At 34.8% G+C, this 20,675-nt stretch overlaps 5 protein-coding genes and 1 long non-coding RNA gene across 10 annotated transcripts; 4 read left to right on the top strand and 2 right to left on the bottom strand.

The window, feature by feature from the left end:
• Positions 1–766: 766 nt before the first annotated feature.
• Positions 767–4,377, top strand: LOC101221189 (malate dehydrogenase, cytoplasmic). 2 transcript variants are annotated; one of them, XM_011652339.2, is made up of 7 exons: positions 767–1,026; positions 2,075–2,233; positions 2,315–2,490; positions 2,817–3,094; positions 3,293–3,428; positions 3,529–3,640; positions 4,011–4,377. In XM_011652339.2, exons 1-7 carry the CDS (start codon positions 984–986, stop codon positions 4,103–4,105), a joined length of 999 nt encoding a protein of 332 aa, XP_011650641.1. In that variant the 5' UTR covers positions 767–983; the 3' UTR covers positions 4,106–4,377. The 2 variants fall into 2 exon arrangements, with proteins under 2 accessions (XP_011650641.1, XP_004133776.1); XM_004133728.3 differs by lacking the exon at positions 767–1,026 and adding an exon at positions 1,300–1,578.
• Positions 4,378–5,123: 746 nt separating this feature from the next.
• Positions 5,124–7,823, top strand: LOC101220956. 2 transcript variants are annotated; one of them, XM_011652338.2, is made up of 4 exons: positions 5,124–5,358; positions 6,114–6,208; positions 6,406–6,673; positions 7,293–7,823. In XM_011652338.2, the coding sequence occupies exons 2-4, from the start codon at positions 6,125–6,127 to the stop codon at positions 7,439–7,441; spliced, it is 501 nt and encodes a 166-aa protein (XP_011650640.1). In that variant the 5' UTR covers positions 5,124–5,358; positions 6,114–6,124; the 3' UTR covers positions 7,442–7,823. The 2 variants fall into 2 exon arrangements, with proteins under 2 accessions (XP_011650640.1, XP_004133775.1); XM_004133727.3 differs by having other exon boundaries at positions 5,174–5,308.
• Positions 7,824–8,161: 338 nt separating this feature from the next.
• LOC105434392 (squamosa promoter-binding-like protein 7) lies at positions 8,162–10,871 on the bottom strand. 2 transcript variants are annotated; one of them, XM_011652337.2, is made up of 3 exons: positions 10,062–10,871; positions 9,855–9,970; positions 8,162–8,782 (listed from the first exon to the last, which is right to left on the bottom strand). In XM_011652337.2, exons 1-3 carry the CDS (start codon positions 10,508–10,510, stop codon positions 8,328–8,330), a joined length of 1,020 nt encoding a protein of 339 aa, XP_011650639.1. In that variant the 5' UTR covers positions 10,511–10,871; the 3' UTR covers positions 8,162–8,327. The 2 variants fall into 2 exon arrangements, with proteins under 2 accessions (XP_011650639.1, XP_004133774.1); XM_004133726.3 differs by having other exon boundaries at positions 8,162–8,785; positions 10,062–10,865.
• LOC105434806 lies at positions 9,619–15,295 on the top strand. Of its 2 annotated transcripts, none has more exons than XR_004215648.1 (3): positions 9,619–9,981; positions 10,980–11,045; positions 15,077–15,295. It is a non-coding gene; the product is annotated as an uncharacterized LOC105434806 (long non-coding RNA). The 2 variants fall into 2 exon arrangements; XR_004215649.1 differs by lacking the exon at positions 15,077–15,295 and adding an exon at positions 12,838–13,426.
• Positions 15,296–17,337: 2,042 nt separating this feature from the next.
• On the top strand, positions 17,338–18,482 carry LOC101222921 (metalloendoproteinase 4-MMP). The gene has a single exon (XM_011652336.2). The coding sequence runs from the start codon at positions 17,504–17,506 to the stop codon at positions 18,308–18,310; it is 807 nt and encodes a 268-aa protein (XP_011650638.1). The 5' UTR covers positions 17,338–17,503; the 3' UTR covers positions 18,311–18,482.
• On the bottom strand, positions 18,445–19,308 carry LOC101222685 (hypothetical protein). Its single transcript, XM_004134239.3, has 2 exons — positions 18,999–19,308; positions 18,445–18,890 (listed from the first exon to the last, which is right to left on the bottom strand). The coding sequence occupies exons 1-2, from the start codon at positions 19,094–19,096 to the stop codon at positions 18,674–18,676; spliced, it is 315 nt and encodes a 104-aa protein (XP_004134287.1). The 5' UTR covers positions 19,097–19,308; the 3' UTR covers positions 18,445–18,673.
• Positions 19,309–20,675: the final 1,367 nt, after the last annotated feature.

Raw genomic sequence — 20,675 nt, 5'->3', positions numbered from 1 at the left:
GGATTCAATCGAATCAATGTTGTATGAAATTGAGTTAGTTTTATAGGGTTGGTGCATGTTAAACCAAACCAAATCGATATTCTATCATGTCTAAAAACAAGTAAAAAAAACAACTTAAACATTAATATTTCACGTTTTTCACACGAAAAAAAAAACAAATATAGTTATCCTACAAAGTATAAATGATTCGATTATGTACTATGTCACCTTCAAGTTGTTCATAACAGTGGATCATAATACTTATTTAAACGAATGATTGCACCTAACAAATCAATCCTAGAACAAGTAACTGGCAAAGGAAGGGATGCAAATATTATTTAGACAATAGTAGCATACGAGAGAATTCAACCAAACATGCGTGCATAAGAAAATAACCGAGAACATTCACCGGATGTTATATTTACTTGTTAGGATTCACTATTCCATTTACTAAGCCGTCATTTTCCAAGTCTTTCAAGATACAACATTCTTGAAAGTGATTTGCAATAACTTATTAGATAGGGCAACAATTGAGGCAATGACTTAATATATGTCAAGAGGGCAAAAAATTAGGTAGGTGTTTAAATGATCTCGTTTCAAACAGTAGCTAAAAAACAAACAAAAGATCGTGTAAACTCAATAGATATGTGATATAGACCATCATGAATTGATCTAGTGGTAAAACGTGTGATACATATTCTCCACAACTAATGATGTATACTATTTAAATTTTGGATAAAAGAAAGGTATATATATTGCAAAGAGCAAAGAATGTATTTAGGGAATTATGGACTTGGGAGCGTCTTGTTTGTTGTTGATAAAAATGGCCATCTTCACATATTGCATTGCATGGTGACACATGATGATCTCTTGACAGTTATCCACGTCCTCGATTGCCGCAATGCTTCTCTTTATCCCCCTCTTCCATCTCCACCATTTTCTTCCATTCCGTTGTTATATATATCCACCTCCTTCCCCGATCTCACTCATCCACTTTCACAACAATGGCGCAAAACCCTCTCAGAGTCCTCGTCACTGGTGCTGCTGGTATAATTATAATCTCCATTACATTTGCTTTCAGTCTTATTCTTCTTTCATACTAGTTAAGTCTTTGTATATGCTTGGGTTGCGTGATATTGTAGGATTTTTTTTTTTTTTGTTGGTATCTATCTGTCTGCTTCACATCGCTGAATCGAATATTGTTCACTCTTCGTTGTCGATTTCGTTAATTGTTCAAAAGAATGGAAGATTCGGATTCTTGTATTAGGAATCTGGACACCGTCATGATCTTGCCTTGCATATTGACTGGTTTTGGTATGGCGTGGGTGTGTTGTGTCTGCCGATTCTTTGCTTTCTCTGCAATGATGATCGTCTCTCCTTCAAATTCTGGAGGCGGTAGTTGAGTTTTGTATTGATTTTCAGCCAAAATTGTTTTTCGTTTCTTTTGATTGAGAGAAAAAATGGAGCAAACCGAACTTTTTCAGAAATTTCTCGTTGTTTCGTTTACCATCGCGTTCTTCTGGAAGCTCATTAGGTATATGTGGAGTTTTGTGAGCATGGAGAAGGAACCAATTAGAGTTTTAGTCACTGGAGCCGCAGGCATGATCAGTTCTTCTTCGGATTTTTCATTATTTTCTTCTGTGTATAACAATTGCGTTTGTTATTTTTAGGGAATGTTTGCTATAATTGAAGTTTGCTTTTCTTGTTTCTTCTTTTCTAATTTTTGGGAAACGTTTGATTCTGATAAGTATTTAATTTTTAATGAAATATATTTTCATTTGCAAACTTATTTTGAAATATTTGATTTCCCTGAATGCTGCATCCAATCTGAAATTTTTACGCGAGTAAATTGTGGATGTTGATGTCGGTTTTTTCACCCGTTGTCTTATTTCTTCATTTAACACATACCCTAAGTATCACAGAATTAGAATAATGAAAGGAAATTTAAGTATCTTATTGCTAGAAAAGTAGAACATTGGTTTACATTCCTTCATTTTTTATTTGCTACAATGTAACTACAAGATGATGTATCTGCCAGCAACAAGTAGTTCTTATTGTATTCGGCCAGTAATTCTGCTATCCCTTTATGGTACAGGGCAAATTGGTTATGCAATTGTTCCAATGATTGCAAGGGGGGTCATGCTAGGCCCTGATCAGCCAGTAATTCTGCACATGCTCGATATCGAGCCTGCAGCGGAGGCTTTGAATGGTGTAAAGATGGAATTAATAGATGCTGCCTTTCCTCTGCTAAAGGGTATGCTTTTAGCAATACACTGTCTTTCTTTGGGTAGTAATCTTTCGTGGCTTTTGAACTTCGTGTACCATGCCCAAACAGGTGTGATTGCAACAACTGATGTTGTTGAAGCTTGTAAGGAAGTCAATATTGCAGTTATGGTTGGTGGTTTCCCTCGGAAGGAGGGCATGGAAAGGAAGGACGTGATGACGAAAAATGTCTCCATTTACAAAAAACAAGCTTCAGCCTTGGAACAGCATGCTGCTCCAGATTGTAAGGTAATCATGAGTACCCTCCAGCTTTTTGGAACGTGTGGTAGTTATCTTGTGGCTGTTTTATGTTTTGTTAAACTTGATTAATACAAATTTTCAGTATATTTCCTGAAACACCCCCCCCCCCCCCCCCCAAAAAAAAAAAAAAAAAAGAAAGGAAAGGAAAGAAAGTGAAAAAAGCCACATTCTAATACAGTTCCTAGCATTTGCCCACCTCATCCACCACCTGACAACGTTCCCTCTCCCATTGCCTTGAGAACTAGAACATTGCTTTGAGAGCTATATTTATTTCCATTTACTCAATTTTATGGAAGGAAGTGCATTAACTACAGGTATTAGTGGTGGCCAACCCTGCCAACACAAATGCTCTCATCTTGAAAGAGTTTGCACCTTCAATCCCCGAGAAGAACATCACATGTCTTACACGATTGGATCATAACCGAGCGTTAGGCCAAATCTCAGAGAGGCTAAAAGTGCATGTTAGTGATGTGAATAATGTCATTATCTGGGGCAATCACTCTTCTACACAGTATCCAGACGTCAATCATGCAAAAGTCACCACTAGCAGCGGAGAGAAACCAGTTCGAGAATTGGTTGCAGATGATCAATGGTAACACAACAACTTCAGACCACATCCTTGAAATGTTTGATACTGTCTTTGGTGCTTCTATATGTCTTATACAAGATGCTTTTCTTCTTTCCTTAAAAAAAAAATACTTTCTCAGTAGTTTATTCAAACCAGGAAGAAAAACATCACAAAGATGAGATGTATTCTGTTTTAACATTTGATTTCTAAATAATTTTGAAGGTTGAATACCGAGTTTATTGCCACCGTACAGCAACGTGGTGCTGCCATTATAAAGGCTCGAAAGCTATCTAGTGCTCTGTCTGCTGCCAGTGCTGCTTGTGATCATATACGAAACTGGGTTTTGGGGACCCCCAAGGTTCATCCTTAAATCTTCAAATGACATTTGATCGTGAATGGCATTTTTATTATTTATCATTTGGCTGACATTTATTTGCTTTGTTGCATCCTTCATTCAGGGAACTTGGGTTTCCATGGGAGTGTATTCCGATGGTTCTTATGGTATAGAACGCGGTCTTATCTACTCCTTTCCAGTCACATGCGAGAAAGGAGAATGGTCAATCGTTCAGGGTAAGCCTTTTTTCTCCCAGGTCACCAGGTCAAGGGTCACAAATGAGATTTTTTTAAATAAATTGGTGTTATATTTTGGTTTCTAAACTTCCATCCTACTCTTTTCTTGGTCATCATAGTTTCAGAGGTTTTTTCATTCGGCTGCCTAAACTTTGCAGTACATTTTACATTACATAGATAAGTGTATGCTCATTTCTGAACTTTAGAAACGGACACGATATTTGTTTAGTCATTTAACATGGAGTATGAAGGATAAGATTTAGAAGGAATGAAAGTATGATGTAAATCTTTATAATATTAGGAATTTTGGTTATGGATTAAATTGGTTACTTAAACCTTGCATATTGAAGGGTTTCTATTGCAATTGCAGGGCTGAAGATCGATGAATTTTCAAGAGCCAAGATGGATGCAACAGCAAAAGAGCTGATTGAGGAGAAAGCTTTGGCTTATTCATGCCTTGGTTGATAAGGAGTTGCTATTTTAGTCGTGATTTGTGTTATTTTCTTCGATAATAATTTCTGGAAATCGTACAGAAATCATGGGTAGTTTCATTATTTTACCTGCATACAAATAATCGCTACCATTATATTATGGTAGTATGTTATTCCCATGTAGGTATTTGGAATGGTACAACTCTCCCATGCTTCTACTCCTACAGTTTACTTTTATGGTTGAATTGTTTGTGACATACATTCTCACCACATTGAATGGAAGTAATTAATTAACATTAGGGACGACTAAAATTTATCAAATTTAATTGCCTTTTGTTAGAATTAAAAAGCATGAAACAGTTATCCAAAACAATGCAATTAGAAATTAGGGGTTTCATTATTCAACCCACCCATGTCCTTGCCGTCCATTGTGTCCAGACCAGTGCTCACATCACTCTACTTCTCTGTTTCTCTCAATTCCACACACGTTGAGGGACGCAAACCCCTTTCTTGAGACGGTAAGTTGATGCCATTATTCTTTCTCCTTCTTTTTTTTTTTTTAATATTACATACAAAAAATATATATATATAATACTCAGGCCCGTGCACCTGGACCCGGGCTGAGTATTACACCACTGAAAACAAGGAGATTTGCCATTTTCATGTATTTGTATTTTGGACTCACTTGCTCTAATTTTCCTTAAAAATTATAATTAAAAAATTCAGTTCGCATTTTGTTTTAATTAATTTAAAATTAATATTTTTAGTAATGTTATGATAATATTTATTTAGAAGAAGGATTATAAAATTTATTTTATAAATTTAATACTCAAATATTCATATATTTAATTTATCAAATAGGGTATAATTACAATAAATTAAGAAAATAACTTTTTTTAAATTTCTTATTAAATTCACAGATTAAAATTAACAAAATAGTAGAATTTATAAATGAGAAGAAAAAATAAATTAAATATTAAATAATATTTAAACTTAAATCAGTTAATTATATATAAATAACAAAGGGTTGAGGAAGGATTATGCTCAAACAAGTAAATGGTTATATAACCATTTATCCCATAATCCTCTCTCCCCAAACACACTTAGAAAAAGAAAAAGAAAAAGAAAAAGACTTAAACTCTCTTCTTCACGCCGTCTCCTCCTCCTGTCTCTCAGCAGCTCCGCCGTCTCCTCCTCTCTCAGCAGCTCAGTGTCCCCTCGCTGCTGCATCTCTCCGGTTCGGTGCTGCCGGCTCTGTCCTGATTTTGGTTTTCTATTTATTTTATTGTTAGTTGTATTCCCTCAGCCTCTATCCATATATATCTATTTCGTCTTCCTGAAAGGGATTCTGAATTTCTAATTTTTCCTTCTTCCCTTCTTCTTTATTTCTTTACAATCAGTAATCTATGCCTTATTCTCAACTCTCTTTGATGCATAGTTTATACTAATTCTTTTGATTGTCCCAACAACCTTAACCTTGTTTGTATTTTTGGGTTTTAGTTGAACGAAGACAATTAGTATTTTTTTTTGTGTAAAAATCTTCTCCAATACAATTATTCAAATACCATTGATACTTTGAATTTATTGGAGTTAAAGAACATTCTATTCTTTGTACTTCATGGACTTCATATAGAAAGTTTAGAAAATATCTAGAAGGGCAGGGGTGAAAGGGACGGCCTAAAATTTCATCGTTTATAGCCATTTTTATTGATAGTATAGATGTTGTAGATATGGATGTAGATTACAAATATAGTCATAGAGAAAGAACGATCTTCTCAATACACAATTGAAGAGAAAACCGAACTGATTTACATTCAGTAATTGGTTAACTTTATCACAGAAAATTATTGTTTGAACCCTTTCTAGGTTTCTCAGCACTTCCTTCAATAGTAAATAATATTGTTTGCTGGAACTTGACAATCTCACTTTCTCTTAGTAATAACGTTTATGTTTTTCATATTTATTTTGGGAGGCTGAAAGATGACGATCTCTTTGTATTACATGTTTGGATGTTATGGATGATGGCTCAACGTGAATTTTAGGTTGGAATAAAATGAACGAGACTATGAGACAATTTCAACAAAGCTTAATAGAGCTAGAGGCTGAAGCTGAGCGTCTCCTCCTAGCCCGCGATGAAGTAAGCTTTAAAATATTAGAAGTTTGGCAACTTGGCTTACAAGATTACTTTTGTTTCCTACTTTCAATATACGTTTTGTATGGCAAAAAATTGGGATTGCGGTTTCACAATTTGTTTGTCATTGAAATGAAATTGTTCCGTAAGTTTGAGAAGTAAAAAGGTAAAGTGACCGTTGTTGTTTGGCATCAAAATGTCAGTTGGTTGAAAACGATAGAGTGAGGAATGGGAATAGAGAAGCATTGACTGCTTTGAGAAGGCGAGCGAGGACGACAAAGTCTAGTGTTCCATCGCCTTTTGAGTCAATAATGAAGGAGGTGGAGGGTGCTGAATCAAGGCCACTAGTGAAGGAGATTTGCACTACCTGTGGAAATCATGATTCTAATGAGCGCACTTGGATGATGTTCCCAGGAACTGATGTGTTCGCCAGGGTACCATTTCATGCTGCTCATACAATCCTGGAGACAGGTTACTGTTGGGACACATTATTTTTTCTTCTAGTGCTGTTAATTTTATGCATTTATTCGTGCATGGCTCTTTAAGAAACAATCCGCTAAGATTTGTTAAAACATATGCAGTTTCATGTTCGTTCACATAACCTATTAATGGCTAAAGTAAAATCCTCAGAGCTTCGGGTTGAGTAATTTCATGGCAGTTCTTTGTCATTGTAATCTGCAGTGGCCAAACGGCTTCGCTTAAGTTGGATGAGGATGGGGCAAGAGCGGTGTGTGTATGCTATTTGTGGGTTTTGTGGAGATTTCCCTTGGGTTTGAAAACAAGATGGATTGTTCCCGACTCTATATGAATAATAAAAAGGAAACAAAGTATTATTTTTTTTTTTAAACGAAGGACCCAATAGTTATGAGAAGTATATATGCATGCCTTGTTTTGAAATAATGAAGCTCCTTTCCCATTTTTAAGTGCCATACATATGGTTTGTTTGATTTTTTTTTCCTTAAAGAATACCATAGTCGGAAGCATTTTCTAGCTGGGAACAGTGATTTCATTCACTCGAACTTTGTAGAGCTTTCACTTTATTTTGACAGTTGAATTATTGTTTGTGGTTTGTATCTCTTTCACATGGCAGATCAGACGAAACTTGATTTTGAGGCAAAGAAATTACAGAGTTACGTAAAAGATCAGTCCCTTCTGATTTCAGAAAAAGGTGCCCTGGCTGACAAGATCAGTCCAGGGGTGCTCAAGGCAATGGTGACATTGACAGACAAACCCAAATGATTTTGCCCATCTTTTCCAATATGAATGAGGAGGTGGGAATTGAGTTCATCCAGGACCTTTTGTTGCTGTGACTTGGGATGGAGCACCGGTTCAGGTTCTCATTCAAGTGTTGAAAACTGACCCAAGTACATTCTTTTACACTTCTTACTGTATTCGACTATTCATTTAGTTGTCCATGCTGGTGGGTAGCCTTAGAATAGATAATAATACATACCTCCAAGTATTGTAATTTTACATCCACCTCTTTTTTTGGTACTACCAGCATGTAAGAATTTAGTCGAGCCGATGGGATTGTGGACTTCTCTGATTGTCTTATGAACACATTTGGATTATATTTGTTTAATTTTAAATGCTTTTGAGAAGCTTGTTTAAGAAAAGAAAATCAGTTCCATCTTGTATTTGATTGATTACAACGTTTAAGAAAAGAAAGATCAGTTCCTGATATAAATCATTTCATCATGCTGAATTTGTAAATTCAATTCTTGATTAAAAATTGTCCATAAGAGTTATAAAACTTACTTTTAGTCCTAAACGTTATTGCTATTATTGTCTTTCTAATTATTTTAGAGAAATTGTTAGAAAGGATAAAATGGTTGAAAATATAATGAAAATTATAGAAAAATTTCGAAAGTTATAAAGGATAGGTAGTGTTAGAATTTTTAGTTTATTAGATAAGAAATGTCATCAAATCTTAATTTAGTTATATTTAGTACTAATAAATGGTTATAAAGCCACGAGATTAAATCCTTAGCAACTGAAGTTTAAAGAAGAAACATGAGAAGTTTAGAAGAAAAGAATTGATGGGAGTGGTGAAGAAAGAATTATAGAGAGCTTCGAAATGTAAATGGATTCCACAAACAATATACACATTGTAATGATATTAGTTTTAAACAACATGAGGGTCGTGATCATTGAAGGAGTTCCATAACTCACAACATTCCTCATCTTCTTCCTTCGATTTCCCTCTCACCGAGAGTAACCCAAACGCCGAGCTCGGCGCCTGCATCAGATCCAACGTCACATGCGAACCCCCATTTTCATTCATCCTCTCCCAGCTGTGTTGCTGCTCGCAGTACAATCCCTGCTGCTGGAATCCAACGCCGCCGCCTCCTCCGAAATCATCCGTCCCTCCATGGTTTGGGTGCCAGTCTCTGTCAAGAATCAATTGGCGAGCGAGGATGGCGGCGCGGTTCTCCGCAATGAGTTCCCGGAGCGCTGCGCTTGACCTCTGTGAGAGCTCCGATGAGTTGGCCCATGATTCGTTCTTCGATGACAGAAGAGAGAGAGCACGTCCCGTCGGGGATGGTACGTATGCAATTCCATTTGTCATCGACTTGTTTTCTGCTGCATTTTCACCCCAATTTTTAGGGCAAAATCAATTTCGTTTCCAACTATAACTCCTTTTTTCTTTCCAATTTCATATCCAAGAAGTCAAATATTCATATAGAAAACAAGATTTACGAGTAATAAATGCTAAGAAAATAAGTACTGCTTTCAAAAAATTACATACGGAGTCTAAAACAAACTCAACTCTGAATTTAAGACTGTGTTGAAAATTGTTTTTGACACAAGAAGAAGCCATGTAAATAAACAAAGAGAATTATTTTGTAAAAGAAGTTTAATGATAAAGAGTTTTTGAAACTTTAAACATAAGTTTAAAAGGGGAGAGAGGGATTATGAAAAATATGAAGGGGTGGCAGTCCTTTTCTATCCCTTTCTCACTTTTAAAGTTTGATGTTGAATAACAAGGAAACTAAAAATCATCTTTCTTCTTTCTTTCCCTTTTATATTCCTTGTTGTACAAAACAACAAAAGATAATAATTGGGAATTGGGAAACACCTAGCTACTCCATGATATAAACCTTGTTCTTTAAAGCCATGATTAATTACGTTTCTTCTTCAATCATTATTCATCACCGTGCTTTATTATTAAGATCAAATCAAGTTCAAATTCCATATTCAGTACTTCCCTTTTTCAGAATCCATTTTGTACTTCCATTACCAACTACTTTAGAGCTCAACTTTCTTATTATAGACAAAATGAAGTCATTAACTTTTAGGACCCTTTTATTATTTTTTAGTTTTTGAAAACTGAGTCTTCAAACATTGCTGTTTTTTTGTCTTTATTTTAGGGTAGATTTCAAAATCAAAGTGATATCTTGAAAACTAAAAAAGAAATAGTTTTTAAAAATTTGTTTTTGTTTTCAAGAATATAGAGAATTCAACTATGAGTATGAGTAAGAAAATTGGGAAGACCAGAACAATTTTTAAAAACTAAAAACAAAATGATTAACAATCAGATCTTAGAAACGAATGGCTCTGAAGACATTTCTTTGTTGTTTTTCTTTATGATATGGAGAGTATATGTGTCAATTATGGTTGAATTGAAGTGAAAAATAAAGGAGATTGGTACCTTGGGTGCAGTTCCTTGCTGATTCATGAGAGCTCTTTCTTCTCCTCTCATTGTGTCCTGCCAGTCTCCTCCTACAGCTCCTCTTGGAATCATCAAACTCGGAAATCACATGAAACCTAGAAATGAAGTACGAGCCAATTGTTGTTATTTAGTATTAATAAAGTTAAACTAACAAAAAAAAATGAAGGGGGAGGGTGAGGGAGGGACCTGCTACACTGCTGGCAGAACCTCTGGTCTAAGCCAAGAACCACAACTTTGGGAGCCTTGGAGTGCATCTCACAAACCCTGTGCCTACGGTGGTAGTCCTTAGCGTTGACGAGGGCGACATGGCAGCCCTCGACTTGGCAGCGGGGAACGGTGGTGGCATAGAAGGGGGGCTTGGCTCTCTTGCCAAGGATGAGGGAGGGGGCGTTGGAGTCCTCGAAGTAGTGCCTTTTGCCAAGGTTCAAGCACATGAGATGAGGGTCAGGGTGGAAATGGGTGGTGGGGTTATGTTCACCAGAGGCGTAGAGAAAATGGGGGTGTTGGGAATTAAGCTCCCAAATAATGTTGTTGTTGTTGTTGTTATTGGTAATGGTATTATTGGGCCAAGAGATATTAGTGGCTGCGTTGGGATTGGAATGTCCCATCAAGTTGCCGCAAATCTCCATCTCCATTTGGAAGAAAAAGAAAGAAAAGAAGAAGAGAATGGAGCCGAAAATGGTTGAAGGTCTTTTGTTTGTTGAATTGGGGTTGGGGAATGGTGACAGAAGAAAGATGGGAGATGGGGTTGGGGAATTTATACCGAAAGAAGGAAAGAAGAGGTTGATGTCGGGAAAAACAGAGTCGGAGAGAGAGAAAATAAAAGCAGTGAAGAGTCTTCTCTCTCTGATATAATTTGTAATTGTAAAAATTCAATGGGGAGAGGGGAGGGGTTAAAGCTGCATCATTCCACAGTCAACAGTGGATGAGATGCCAGACCAGTAGAGTGGGAAAACTGGGATTAAAATATTATGAAAAATCCAAATAATATAAAATTCGACTACCTCATTTTTAGTATCTTCTTCTTCTTCTTCTTCTTTATTTCCATGATTTAAAGGTTCAAGATTATCTCACTCTGTTTGTTTTTTTTTTTTTTCCATACAGATTTACACGCTGCTCTGTACCCATTCAACAGTGGAATTGCTATTGCTTGCAGGAAAAAAATTAAAGGTATCAAAAGAACTTATTATTAGTCTATAATAAGATTAATGCATGCCAGTAGTGAAATTGGGATTAAAACCATGGTCCTTTAAAAATGTTTGCAAAAATAGTACTCTCAAAGCTATCAGGTAAAAATAGGTGTGAAAGTTTGTTTGATTCAATTCAATTTATTAAGACCACGGAACTCTCTGCAGCAAACGTTTCATGGTAGTTATTTCTTTTAAAAGATAGATTTTTTTTTGGGTAAAGAAACTAAGTTTAAAGAACAAGGACAAAAATTTAGTTCAAAAACAAAATTTTGAAATTGAATGGAAAACAAAAAAAAATGATACATGGTTGCAAAGAGTGGCACGTGAGGGGAGTGTGGAGGGTGTGGGTACGCACGTGGGATAGTGGACTATGGTTTTGTGTTAGGATTGGAACAGCCCCAGGGCAGCTAGTGAGAGGAGAAAGAGGAAGATTGACACAATTTGATAAGTTGCTCAGTCTTAGTCTTAGTTTTAGACTTTAGTGTGTGTGTGAGAGAAAAGGCATTCCAAATATCTTCCTCTGAATTAATCAAAATCTATAACTAATGTTTTAACACATTGATGGTGCCATCCTGCATGTTCCTTAGTCAACCACTAGAAAATGTTGCACGTACACATACTTTCAAAACACAAACAAACAACCAAAAATCGATCAACTTAACCAAACCAACAATTCATCAGGTGCCACGACCATCTTAAGTTTGTGAAAAAATTTCAGTGGATTTTAGTATCAATGAAACTCAAAGTAAGCAACTGATATTCACTTCCAAAATTTATATTTTTTTTATTCATTAAGTATGTGCATCGATTATTTTGAAACATTTGCATTTTGATGACTTGGTTTAATAAATTGACCAATTTCATCATTATCATTAAATAAATTCAAAGTTATTAAGAAATTCTTTTACCACACACTTAACGAAAATAAACCTCATATCCTCACATTATTTCCTAGCTTGACTTCGGTAACTAGTGGCTTAGGGCATGTCCAATTCTAATGGACAAAACCAGTCGTCTTTTGCAATAACTTGTTTTGTTTATTTGCTTTCATTGGGTTGTAATCCTAATTTTAATTCTAACTTATTAATTAGATCCAAATGAGTCTAGTTGAGTTATGAGTTTGTTATTGACATCTAAAAAAGCTATTAAATACAAACTCACCTGCTATTACTGTACATATTTAACTAATTTTAAACTGCATTAAGTTAAGTTTTGAAAAGTCGAACTTGTGCTTGTTCTTTATTAGAAGCACAAAATATGACAATTGCACATTCTGATCAGTGACGAAGTGAATTGAATGTGTGTATCTTTGATTTTGTATGACTAAAAGTTGTTATTTGATTATATTTCTATTGACATTAGCGATTTGTTGTAACATAGAAATGACACGAAAGGAAAGTTTCGATATAATTCAAAACTCTCTCGGACCCACCAAAGGAAAAAAAGAAAAAAGAAACAATTGTAAAAGTTGAATAAGAGGGGAAGAAAGGAAAGGAAAGAAAAGGAGAGTAATAGTGTGTGGTTAGATAGGAAGAGGTTTGATGAAATGAAGAGAGTTAGGAGTAGGCCATACACGTGTTAAAAGTCGGGGCCCATGTTAAGATCTTCCCAAAAACAGCAAAGATTGACCCACTGTGCCTGATTGTGACCACTCCTCTCCATTCTTTTTGAAGCCTCCTCCCCCCTTCCTTCCTTCCTTTCCCAAATTTCCTCTTTTATTTACTAACTTCTTACTTCTCTCTTTAATACATCTCATGTTAAATCATTTCTAGGACAACCAAATAAGAAGTGCTGTTGATTTTAATGAAGAGGAAGAACAGTAAAAAGTGAGATGATAAATAAAGCAAAATGAAAATGGATGGGGGGATTTGTTTAGGAAGAAGAGGAAGAAGAGGAAGAAGAGGAAGAAGAGATGAGGTGGGATCCAAAGAAGAGACAAAGCAGTCTGGTAAGATTCTGCCACGTGTACGGCGGGAGGGAAAGGCAGCAAAGACAAGTATATCTTAAGGAGTACATCTCTTATAAAGATCTCTCCAATCTGATTTTCCATAACAAAAAATGTCAATGTTTGTTTCTGTAAAGTCCCAAAATTCGTAATTTCCTCTTTTTCTGATAATCCTCTTCTCTGGGTGTTCGACACGTGTACTCCTTTTTCCCTTTATCCTTTATCAAAAAAGGCACACTTTTAAGTTTTAAATCAAAATAAAAATAACTGCAAACAATTTGTACTCCAAAACCCAGATTGGTGTATGATGAGAGATTTGCATTGTTTCTTTTAATGAAACAAATGACATACATTTGGATTTGCCAAACTCTCATATCATAAATCTACAACTCAAACACACCCCTTCTTTTTGTTTTTATTGTTGTTACTATTCTTTATATCTTCCCCCTCAGTCATTAAATCAGAGGACCCTTCATCGTCTCTCCCAACCCTTTTTTGTCTCTTACTGCTTCGTGATAAATCAAAAAACACACAAACCTTATAAATTATTAAGTTTTTTTAGTCATTGAAAGAAAAGTGGGTGTTAAATGCTAAAAACGAGCCTAATTCAACTCTAATTAAGCTGGTAGTATGGAACTCGATTTTTTTTAAAAAAATGAGGATAGAATGAATATAGTGATTTATATAAAAAAAAAATGGAATAAATGCAGAAAATATGAGAGAGAGAAAGAAAAAGAAGTTGTTCCATCAAGCTGAGTCAATATGGGGCCCTTCGTATTTGATTTGTGATGAATGAAAGTCATAAAAGGGTAGAGAAGGAGGAGGAGGTGGTGGGACATGATTCTCTGCCAAACTATTATTTACTCTTTATCTCTCAGCCTCAGCCTTACCCTTTGCTTTCCATTTTCTTCCTTCCTCAACCCCCATCTTCTCTCTCTTCTCAATTATTTGCCATTGCCCTCTCTCTCTCTCTCTCTCTCTCCCTCCTCTATCATTACTCATTCCCCACCATTTATTTCTCCACCTTTCAACCAATAACCATTCACATTCCCTTCCAATCCAAAAACAACTTTAGCCTCCAAGTTATAGCTGAGGCTGTAAGTTAAAATGAAGAGTAAGGAATGGATGAATACATGTATAAGGGCGCATAAAATTACAAACAAACTAAGGTATTTTATTTTCTTGATGACAAGGTAATTTGCTATCGTAAAATGGAAGAAGAATAAGACTAGGAGATATGCTCTAATCAGCAAAAATAAGACGGGGGTTAAAAGTATGGTGCAGTTAGTTACATCTATTGTCAATCTTAAACCTACTTCAATTGATTGGAATATATAACTTTAACTAAAAGATGTGACAGGCCTGCATCTCTTTATCTTAGACGTATCATTGAACTGATGAAAACAAAATTTACACTTTAAAGTATTCCAATCTTATCTTGTTATATTGTGAAAAAGGCTGGAGTTTTGGTTGTGTTGTGTTTTATATGATATCTAGTTACTGGGTGTTTTAGTATATATATAACAATGTATTGTCACATTGTTTCTATTAGTTCAAAACAACTGAAGAAGGGTCTTTAATTTGTGCGAGTGATCTAATCGAAGTGGGGAGTCCTGATCAGGTTCCAATCCTCCAATGGGAAGTGGATTGAGAATCAGATGCTCCTGAAGTAATTAAGTTTTGGAGTGGTCCATGGGTATGAGTACTTTTGTTGTTATGAGGATAGTCTTTTGGTTGGAAAAACAATGTGAATTATGTTGCCCAACTTAGCTACTGAAGATATGTTTTTCCAAATGTGTTCTTCCCCTCCTTGGTTGGGGTTTCAGATTTTGTTAGTTTTTTCGAAGGGCTTTCTGCCTAAAAAGCCTAAATTCATAGGTCCATTTACATTATGGATTATATGTTAAGAATGAAAATGTACAATTAATGCAAACACTCAAAATGTCTCTCTTGTTTGATATCATTAATATCGATTTCCATCGATTAATGATAAATCGTTATCTTTTTTTAATAAAAACTAGGCTACCTCTCTAAATCTTTCTTTTCTTTTTTTTTTTTCCCTAAAGGACTTTGCAGCCATTCATCGTTTTGAAGGCTATCCAAGTGGGCTCAGCCCAGGAGAGAATGCACGTGCACACAATTCCAAATTAGTGTAATGGGCCAAATAGAGCGGCTCGGTATAACTTTCACTTTTTGTATGGACTACATAAATACTAAACAACCAAATTATAATTGATGTCTATTTTAGCAATAATAATTATGGATATAGCAACATTTTAAAAAAATTGTAAATATAGCAAAACTATCCAATAGACTTGTATCACTAATAGACTTCATATGGTATATTAGTGATAGACCAATATTTACAACATGATTTATCAACGATAGACTTATATCATTAATAGAATTTGATAAATTTTGTTATATTTATAAATTTTTTAAAATTATGTTATATACTTAATTAATTTGAATTCGATTGCTAAATTACGTTTGATTTTGAAAAACATCTATAACAAAATTTAGTTAAAAAATAGCAAAGTGATTTTTAGAGTTATTAGTAATTTACCAAAATATTCCTACTTCTGATCCTAATTAGATTTCGTTGTAATTAAAAATGGGAATCTACTAAAATAGTGGCAAATTAAAAATAATCTAAATTTCAAATTCTAACTAACAATTCTTATACTACAAACCCTTATTATCTAAAAGTATATTAACTATGGAAAAACATGATATTTTCAAAATAATACTTAAATTAGGTTTAAAAAAATCTATAAACCACACCGTTTAAAATAACCATCCTAAAATTACGGTTTCTACACAAATACAATGTCATACCACAAAAATGAGTATCATCAAATACGTTTTCACAGAAATTGGGCAACCAATTTTCAAAACGATAAACACACCATAAACACTTTGTATTTGTGATAAAAATAAATGTTGGTTATAGACTTAAGACCCACAAATCTCTTATGCATAAACGAATAATTAAACATGTTCTTTAAATGTTGTATTTTAAATTTTTTAAAAAAAAGTTTAACCGAAGTTAAGAAGAAAATCAATTGATTAATAGGAATATATAAATCAACTCCGTAGGTTTTGATTGTCATTTGAAGCAAATTTTGTCACATAAAATTTGCATGAATCACAACTCTATTTATTTTCGACTTTGTTTGAGATACTGGAACTTACCAAAACTATATCATGAAAAACGACGGTGGGATAATGGTGCAAATGGGATTACAAATTGTATTTAAAGTCATCAATCTAATTGTGTGCTTTGAATTGTAACAATTATCATGGTTTATGAAAATGAAGATGGGCCTAAGTAGTAGTTGATATACTTTTTTTTTTTTTTTTACAATGATGTCACATTGCTAAAAGGATATACCTCGTAGCCTAAGGTCATGACACATACAAAACCAAAATGAAAATATACACAACCAGCACCTTAAGAAAATGCGTTATAAAGATAACAGTCTACATAGTTTCCAACATAATAAGCTCTCACAAACTATGAACAATACATAAAAAGCTCATACCCATTTTTCATATCAAGCACTTGAAAATACTGCAAATGAGTACCATGAACACGTCCATTACGGAGATATATAAAGACAAGTGGTTGCATCTTTCCAGTAATATAATTTTTCCTAAGAAATAAGATTGAACTTTAAAACTTGGAGTCATCTTCACGCATGCAGTAGTGAAGTTAAAGAAGAAGAAGAAGACACAGTAAGAAGAGGAAGCAAAGCAACCATCATAAATCCTAACAACCACCGCCAGTCCCTTTTGCTTCCAACACTTCAACTTGAACTAACACAAACGCACATCCTTATCATTTTCTCTTTTGACATTTCTTCCATCACCAAACCACACCTCACCTCTTTTCCCTTTCTAGCATGGCCCATGTACATTTGCTTTATATATATATTTACAAAACCCATCTCATAAACACACATCCTAATGTTAATATACTCATTCACGTGAATGAATAGCACTTGTTATCTAACAAATTGGGTTCAAATTAAGATTAGGTGTCCAAATATTTATCGATCCGACTCTTTAAATGAAAATTTTTAATATCGTATCATTCATCTTTATGCATTTATTTTCTAATCATAATTTGTCACTTAACAATTGTTTAGTTTGAATGTGTATATTTTTATTTTATTGATGTGGATGATGAAAAATGTGCATAAAGATGGTGAAAAATGAACATATTTACTTATAAAATAATAGAAAAAGTGATGGTTGATACACCAAACGACCAGTGTTTGTCAAAATTATTTTCAATTCTAAGTAAAGAGGAGAAACATGAACATCCAACGCCAACAATAGGAGATTAATATTAACTTCAAATATCCCATAAAACAAACCAACCCATTTGTAAAATTCTACTTTTCTCTCATATATATATATATATAACAAACTATAAATTTCCATTTCTCTCCAACTGTTTGCATGCCGATGGTCTCACTCTCACCGCCATGTTTCTCCCCCTTCTATTGCTCCTCTTCTTCTTCCTCTGTACGCCGTCCTGCCTTCCATACCCAACAACACTCCCTCAAAACCCAACTTCCGCGGTGATTTTCCGGTCAGATTCCTCTTCACTGCATAACCCCCATGCAACGGAGCGTTATGTGTTTTTTCCCGGAAAGCCACGGTGGACGCGGCGAATGCCGATGGTGCTGACGTACGCATTCTTCAAGGATAATTGGATGAGCAACTTGAGTTTAGAAGACGTAAGAGCCGTATTTCGTAAGGCGTTTTCGAAATGGGCCCATGTGATTCCGGTGAGTTTTGAGGAGACCGACGACTATGGATACGCCGATATTAAAATTGGGTTTTACAGAGGCGATCATAGTGACGGACAGGCGTTCGACGGCGTGTTGGGGGTTTTAGCGCATTCTTTTTCCCCTGAGATTGGAAGGCTGCACTTGGATGCGGCGGAGACGTGGGCGGTGGATTTCGAGAAGGAGAAATCGGCGGTGGCAGTTGATTTAGAATCGGTGGCGACGCATGAGATTGGTCATTTGTTGGGGTTGGGTCACAGCTCGGTGAGGGAATCGGTGATGTACCCAAGTTTGAAGCCGAGGGAAAAGAAGGCGAACTTGGAAGTGGATGACGTGGAAGGCGTGCAAGCTCTGTACGGATCGAATCCGAATTTCAAGTTTGAGTCTTTGGAATTGGAGTCTGATACTTCTGCCAGTCAGCCACCTGTTTCCACGTGTACATTAGCATGTCCTTTTTCACTTCCCTTCTTCTTCCTATTTTTCCCTCACCATTTCTTTTAACAAATTTACCTTATCTATATATATTGCAAACAACATTCTATTTATTTATGGACATGATTGCCATTATACCATTTGGAATCATGTTTAGTTTTCAAAGCATCAAACATCGATTTCATGTAAAATTACTCTACTTCTTAATAACATATAAAATCATATATATAGTTTCCAGATACACACAAGACTTTTGAGATCGAGGTTATTTAAAAGTTCAGATTATAAATTACAGAGAGCCACATCAATCTTATCGAGCCACACACACATACATACAAGATTAGATTAAGATATATATGTGTGTGTGTGTAAAGTAAGTAAGAGAATGAAAAATGAAAAAGGGTATTTTTGGTTGGTTTAATGTAAAGTTATCTAACACATGACATCTTTGAGAAGCTTGTATCGGCGTGGAGCAGGGCGAGGGGAAGGCAGTCCCACCGCAGAGCTTCTTCTTTCTGTAATTTTGTTACTCTTTTGGGATGTTGTACTTGCAAAGGCAGGACGGCAGGTTCTTTGTTCACTTCGGCACCAATCACATACTCGAATTGTTGCATCACCCGATTCCCCGCAGTAGTAGTTACTACAGTAACTGAAAAATTGACAGGCTATTAGAGAGTTGTTGATGAAATCAAAAGCGAAAGAATATATATAAAGAAGAGGGTGTGTGCATATGTGTGTGTGAGAGAGAGAGTCTTACGAGTGCTGAAATCGGTTGGAGCAATTGGTGCAGCGGAAGAGCTTGGCTGGAAAACCGACGTCGCCGCATAGACAACAGAGAGGGGGATTCAAATCCATGGACTTAGGACTTGTGATAATATAAGTAGAGGAATTGATATTGAGATTATATATATAGAGAGAGAGAGAGGGAGAAGTGTGTTGGGGGTGGGTGCATGGTTGGAGTAGAGCAATCGCTTTCGTAGAAGAGCATAGAGGCGGAATGGGCGGAGAGGAAATAGAAAGGGAATGGAGTGTGAGTGTGGTGGACCTCTCATTTCTTTGTATTGCCAGCCTCAACTCCTTCGCTTTCCCTCTTGTCTTCCTCTGCCGACTTGCTTTGTATTATATACATATAGTTTTATTTAAAGAGTACCACTGTAAGGTACACGCGGGATGCCTTATTTGTGATGTACACCATATACCAATTTCCGCGTACTCCTTTACATTTTTATTTCTTTATATATTATCATTATTATTATATGATGAGTTCCTACGAATTTATATATTTGTTGAAAATGTCATCAAAATTAATTACTCTCTATTTCCTAACACATTTTTTTAAAACTTTTTATATTTCCTATATTTTATTTTTAAAACATACAAATATCAACCAAACGGACAAGTTGAAATTTTGGACAACCGAAGGAATGTGCATAGAATGTAACATTGATAGCCTACTATATAAACCATCCAAATTTAATATTGTAAATTAGTTTTATACTACGATAAAAAACAAAGTAAAAATATAGTCTTGCTCGATGATCGTTTCGGTTTTTATTGTTGATTTTTTACAATCAACCATGTTCATCTTCATGTTTTCTTAAATGGGTTGTATGCAATAATAAATTCTTATATTGATTTATTGTTTCCTTTTTTTATATAGGTTAGTTATTTAAAACCCGTGTCTTCATTTTAAAGAATCAAACAAAAGACGAAGTAGTTCTATATATATATATATATCAAATATGGTCTAATACGTTATAGCGAATAAATAAAATAAAAATAACGTTTTTGAAAACGTGTTCTCGTTTTTTTAAAAGTATGCACGTACATTTCATAAAAACATAATCGAAATAAGTTACGAAAGTAGACATCTTGATCTAGTGGTTATTGTAGGTGTCTTCACTCCCAATTTCATTTAGCATGATATACATTTTTTATTTTCCACTTTCCTTTAAAAAAATGTTGGGATTTTATAACAAAAAATATAAAGAAAACAAACAATTTATCCTTCACGTAAAAACCACAAAAAATACAAAATTTATTTTACTTGGTTTTTCAATAGAATGTATATCAATTCTCCTTTTATTTTTGGGACAAATTCTCAACAATTTTTACACCTTACTAGTTAATTTTTGGCTATAAATCAACCAAATTTAAATGTATTTTTATTTTGTTTTCTAATTGAAGCTATTTTAAAAATTTCCAAAAGTTTAATGATAATTTCGACTTAAAATACAAGATTCAAGATAATTTGTTTTTATAATCAAACCTACCCTTAAAAAAAAAGAGAGATATCTTTTAATCCCAAAAACTATTTGTTTCCAAACTAAAAAAAAACAGTATTTTCTTTTGGGAAATAATTAGCCTAAAAAGAAGCAAAATGTTAAGTAGAAAAAGATTTGAGGTAAGAGAAATAGGGTTAAAATGGTAATAA

This window comes from Cucumis sativus, chromosome 3 (genome assembly GCF_000004075.3).
Source record: "Cucumis sativus cultivar 9930 chromosome 3, Cucumber_9930_V3, whole genome shotgun sequence".
In the NCBI taxonomy this organism is placed as follows: Eukaryota; Viridiplantae; Streptophyta; class Magnoliopsida; order Cucurbitales; family Cucurbitaceae; genus Cucumis; species Cucumis sativus.
This window is presented reverse-complemented; position numbering and strand designations above follow the sequence as displayed.